Here is a 5,564-nt window from a genome sequence, read left to right as displayed (position 1 = left end):
CCTTAAAAAGCTTCCCAAAGTTCGCAAACTCGGGAATTGACAGAAGGAGCCTTTCATATGAATCTACAGTGGATGCAGGGCCAGTAGGAGGAGCACCCAAACCAGTTGGCTTTTTACCAGCGGCTTTTTTATCAGCAAGAGGCTGAGACTTGACCTCCTTGGGCACCAAATTAATGTCAAAAGCCTCTTCCGAAGGCTCCTGCAGTTACATTAAAACTGAGATATGTCCTAAACTAATAAAAAGAAACAACAATATATGACTTACGTAGTTTTTCAAACTTGTCTCCAGATTGACAAGTGGGGTATCAAGTGACCCAAAGAGGAAGTCCCTCACATCTATATCAGTCTCAATATCACCTCCAAGTGTGCTCAGATAAAGTGTTGCTCTATCACGAACCTGCAAATAAATCAAGATCATCCGAATATAAATCAAAGAAAATAACAGTTTGAGTGTTTGATACACTTCATTGAAAAACTTATGACTTCAGGAACAACATAATTACAGCAATGCAATGTAAGAAATGACAGAGAAGTTGACCTCATCATCACTGTCAAAAAGACATCGCCTTAGCAGAACAAATATGCGCGGCTGAAAAGAGTAATTAAGATATTTTAAATTAAGTAAATAACAAATATCACCCTAAATAAATAAATATTCTAGAGAAAATAATTAATAAATAAAGGCAACAACACCTTTAATGCATCAACAGAAGCACCAAATTTTGCCAGTGTGCTCACAGCACTGGCCCTAACAGTTGCATTCTCAAGATGTACTCTGTTATAAATATAACGAATATATTTGCTGGGGTCCAATGTTTTTGGTCCTTCAATTCCAAGGAAGTGGAGTATCTAAGATACAAGGGGAAAACATTAACATCAAAAGGCAAAATTCCAATAGCACACAAATTAAACAACAAAGGACAACCAAAATTAGCACCTGTGTTGACAAGTAAGTAAATTCACAATCTTCAATGAACTCACAAAGATGAAGCAACCCACTTTCCTTAGCATCAGGGATATCTCTAATAAGAATCACTATTGAATCGACAATTGCTTTCTTGTAATCGAAACCACCTTCTTCCCTAAGAATGTTACTCAGGAAATTCATCCTGAAAATAAGTAACATAATAGAAACCAGTATTTCAGACCATTTAATTTATCAAGGAAAAATATTCAAATGAGAGATGTAACATCTAGCGGAAAGAAACATATAGAATGACACATATACTCACAGAGATCTATATTTTAAAGGAAACTTCAAGCACAGTGATCTTATTGCTTCAACAACAACAATTTTGAACTCATCAGCAATATCAGACATGAAATTTGTAATCTGCTTCATAAGACGGTCCACACTTGATTCATTTCCTGTCTTCAAAAGAGTAGTAATAGCAAGTGTGGCAATGCTTCTGTTCTGGTCAGAGATTAAACTTTCCATGTCAATGTTGCAGTTGGTGACTGCCATTGGATGTGTCATTGCCACCTGCAAAGTTCAAAGCCACACTAAAAAGTTATTAATAAAAACAATGAAGTTAGACCGTGAAAAATCTTATTAACATTAGCTACAATACAATATTAGGAATGGTTTTTCATCAACTTTCCCCAAATCATACCAGACAGAAAAGTAAAATGTGCCTCCATAAGGGAGAGAATCATTTATCCTTTCCTAAATTATATTAAAGCATGAACAGTATTTCTACTGAAATTTAGGTGATTAAAGGAGGTAGACCTTGTTCAAGGTGCGGACAGCAGCAAATCTCAAGACTGGCTTGGAAGAACTTAGGAAGAGCTGAAGAACAGTAATTGCTGGAGTTAATTCACGGCTAGTTACACCATTAAGGTCTGTAATTGCCTTAGCAGCTTCGAAAATCACCATTTCTGACTTGTGACGAAGGCAACTCTCAAGATAATCATAGAAGGGACGTTCCCCTGATTGTGTATTATTTCCTGACTCACGAATAACCTGCAGGTATTATGCTACATAAAGATTATGCAAATGATAATCCTCCCAGGGACTACTATATATGAAAAGGAAAACGCACTTGACTTGTATAACGGATCAAGAGACATTGGGCCAAAGGTGAGCGAACATTTCCCCTTGTTAAGCTGGTAACCAGCTTGCTAACTGCTAGTCGATCATTCTGCCGTATCTGCGATGTTGCAAGTCACCATGTGTCAATAAATCTGTTTATAATTTATATTTGTTTGGTATGCCAATAAATGTAGGACTCTTATAAGGTATAATCAACATGTCATAGAAGAACTTCAAGAATAATATAAATTAATTAGATAGAATTTTCATCATGGACATGTTCACAGTAACTTCAGAAGACAATCACAAACAACAACAGTCGCAATGTTTCCCACATTGTGATTCACCACACTGTTGTTCGCAGTATGTTCATTAACGTGTATTCGTTCACAGTTTTTTCTTCAACTTTTGTTCTTATGGTGATGCTTTTGAACTGAGTTGCAGATTTATTCAAGAACGAAGTAGTTTGTTTCAGAGAAGAGAGAGATTTGACTGAAAGTCTCATTCTTGGAAAGCAAAGAATAAATAAATAAATAAGTGCTACTTGCATCAAAAAGAGAAAATTTTGGCAGGCAATTGTATTGATACCTGAACCATTAATAAAACTTTTGAAGTTTTATAAGAAAAAAGTGGTACTTACTGGTTACATGCTCAGTTGGTTTTTCTTCTTCTAAGTAATAATTAATAATAATAAATAGAACTATATATATTAATTTTTTTATTTATCAAGTTCAACCGGTTGAACCAATTAAACCATAACCCGAACGTCTTGTCGGTTCAATCTCCAGTCCAACTTTTAAAGCGTTGGTCAAAAGCATAAACAAACTTTGCTAAAGTTGCGAACAAGCAATGTTCAAGGTAATCGGTGTTTAAAACTATTCACAATGCTATATGATGCAGCAAGTTATCGATTGAAGTTGTAGTTGAAGCTAAAATAACAGTATGCTAAAAGTTTTAATCACAATAGATTGGCATAGTGTCATAAGATGGTCTAGAAACCAAACATTCAAATTTCAACTTCTTCAGTTGTATTACAAGGACATGCTTTTTTTTATTGTGGTAATTTTATTTCCTTGAGAAGCTTATACAAAAGTGAGAAAAATTATTTGATTTGTTGTAAATCAATGGAAGGTTTTGATATGAACCAATTATTCCAAAAGCACAAATAGTCCAGTGAAGGCAAATAATGGTTTTCGTATCTAACACCCCCATTTAGATTTTTTATTTGGAATGATCAAGGTAACAAAAATTGAACTCTAAACCACTTGATCATAGAAGCTTCGATATTACGTCATGAACCAACTATTCCAAAAGCTTAAGCTATTAGGTGAAAGCACATTAGTGGTTTTTTCATATCTAACTAACAGGTTTTAAAAGGAAATAATGAATCACTAACTCGTGCTGAATATTCAATGAACTTCAACTGTGATAAACCAAAAGATTGACCGTAGAAGAAATTGCTCTTGCTACATATCCCAGCAACTGGTGAATTATATTGCAGCACCAATGACAAAGTTTTTTATTATTCAGTAGAATATATTTTAATACACCAAGAAATCTTATATCATCAAACCATTCACGCAGCATACCTGATGTAGCAAAGCCAATGCATGAAATTGTACAAGAGCTGCTCTTGATTGTACAGCTTCCTGAACCTCATTGCTCCACCTTTTTACAATCTCAGGATTTGTCTGAAGGTGGGAGATATAAAATAAGCAACTGGCGCATATGAAATATACAGATATATAACATATACGTAATTACAAGTAGATATCAATAATACCTGGAGTAGATGAATACCACTAACTAGAGCCGCACTTGCAACAACTGGATTCTTGTCTACAACTGCTTGTTTCAAATACCGCTCAATTTGGGTAAGAAGGGTTCCATCCGTGATACGACAAAGCACACGAATGGCATTTGCCCTATACATATCAGTCTTACTATTCATGTCCTTCATGAGAGAGCTCGTGACGATAATAACCTTTAAAAAAATAAAAGAGATAGAACAGTCAGAATTTAATTATGTAAGCACAGACCGAATCCGACAAGTAATATAAATTGCATGAGAAATTGTAACCTCGTCTGCAGAGGGGGAGAGTTCCTTTATTATTAGGTAGACCATTCTCCTTAACCCAAGATCTCGAGACTGGAAAAGCTTGGTAACAGAAAAGAAAACTTCTGTGGCTTCGACCTATGAGAATGCAAAAAGAAAAAGTTACTGAAAAAGGATTCATATTGAATCTAACATAATCCTGCAAAATACATCTATAAATAAGATACAATTTATAATTAAGATACTAAGAAATAAAAGGAAAACATCTTAACCTTTGTAAATGTCTCTCCCTGATTCAGTAGGTATAAAAGTTTTGTGATAACCTGGAAAAGGATAACAAACACACACACCCACACACTGTCAAAAATCACCACCGATTAAAACAACAAAATCATTGATAAATAAAAGAACCTGTGAACATCTCCTAGCATCTAGTTGTGGGTCATTAAAAACCCTGGCCTCCTGAAGAACAGCCCCCTTTTCAATTCCCATAAAGGGGGAATACTCAACTGTTAAACCAAAGAAATTTAACATAATTAATCAGCAAATATAGACATTATGTCATTATAATATATGTCTGTAGAACTACTCATAAAAAAACACCAGCCTGAGTCGTGACCAAAGTATGAAATTAACTTATAAAATATCTAAATTATCTATTAACCAACTCATCACCGTAAACTTATTCAAAATCAAACAAGCAATTGCACGTTATTAATGAACTGCATTTCTAATTATATGTCTAGATCAATTCAAATCGAAATCATATAAAACGATTCAAAAACGCACTAATCCAATCCAAGTATTTGTGATCTACGCGAACCCTACCATATTAGAACCAGAAATTAAACATTGGATCTAAAATAGATGTAGAGTGATCCAGCAGTGGCAACATCGGGAAACGAAAACGCAAAGCGAGAACATAGAGAGAGTAGATCGAATTGCTAAAGAGAAAAGCGGAAAAAGTGAGATGGAAAATGAGTGGGGGAATGAATTACCTTCGTCGTCTCGGTCATCGTCTTTCTTGACATAGGACTGAGCCATGGTCAGAGTAGGTGAATTTGTGAGATCTGAAACTACGCAATGTTTTCTGTATAGGTGCCTCTGCGATGCGAGTGCACCACTGTGGAGTTTACAAATGAAAAATGGACGAAGATGGAGTAGAAATATCGAATGTATCTCGGCAAGAATAATAAAAGCACGAAATAAAAGGGCTTTGTAGTGGTAATAATTGATTATTTATTTTTTTTTACTAATTTTTTTTATCTATTACTATTTGATAAAATTTTACATTCAATTTTTATGCACAGTATCATGAATTGTTAATTTATGTAAATGTGAAACAATTTTATACAATAACGTATCTTCATTATTGTATAACTTTTATTTTTTATTTTTTTTAAAGAGAAAAAAGTATTAACTAATTAGAAGAGATAAAGAGTGTCCCTAACATCATCAAACAAAACTAACTCAACT

At 34.3% G+C, this 5,564-nt stretch overlaps 1 protein-coding gene across 1 annotated transcript in view; it reads right to left on the bottom strand.

Annotated features, from left to right (window-relative positions):
• LOC101496575 (coatomer subunit gamma) overlaps nucleotides 1-5,273 on the bottom strand; it is a 7,752-nt gene extending 2,479 nt beyond the window's left edge. The window contains exons 1-14 of the mRNA XM_027335537.2: nucleotides 5,087-5,273; nucleotides 4,500-4,597; nucleotides 4,361-4,411; nucleotides 4,113-4,226; nucleotides 3,816-4,016; nucleotides 3,622-3,723; nucleotides 2,043-2,150; nucleotides 1,730-1,963; nucleotides 1,233-1,483; nucleotides 938-1,109; nucleotides 694-849; nucleotides 539-589; nucleotides 266-397; nucleotides 4-199 (exon numbers count right to left, since the gene is read on the bottom strand). Coding sequence (XP_027191338.1) covers nucleotides 4-199; nucleotides 266-397; nucleotides 539-589; nucleotides 694-849; nucleotides 938-1,109; nucleotides 1,233-1,483; nucleotides 1,730-1,963; nucleotides 2,043-2,150; nucleotides 3,622-3,723; nucleotides 3,816-4,016; nucleotides 4,113-4,226; nucleotides 4,361-4,411; nucleotides 4,500-4,597; nucleotides 5,087-5,132 — 1,912 coding nt within the window. The 5' untranslated portion in view covers nucleotides 5,133-5,273. The remainder of the gene's footprint in view (nucleotides 1-3; nucleotides 200-265; nucleotides 398-538; nucleotides 590-693; nucleotides 850-937; nucleotides 1,110-1,232; nucleotides 1,484-1,729; nucleotides 1,964-2,042; nucleotides 2,151-3,621; nucleotides 3,724-3,815; nucleotides 4,017-4,112; nucleotides 4,227-4,360; nucleotides 4,412-4,499; nucleotides 4,598-5,086) is intronic.
• Between the last annotated feature and the right edge of the window lie 291 nt (nucleotides 5,274-5,564).

Source organism: Cicer arietinum, chromosome 6 (assembly GCF_000331145.2).
Source record: "Cicer arietinum cultivar CDC Frontier isolate Library 1 chromosome 6, Cicar.CDCFrontier_v2.0, whole genome shotgun sequence".
NCBI classification, from domain to species: domain Eukaryota; kingdom Viridiplantae; phylum Streptophyta; class Magnoliopsida; order Fabales; family Fabaceae; genus Cicer; species Cicer arietinum.
This window is presented reverse-complemented; position numbering and strand designations above follow the sequence as displayed.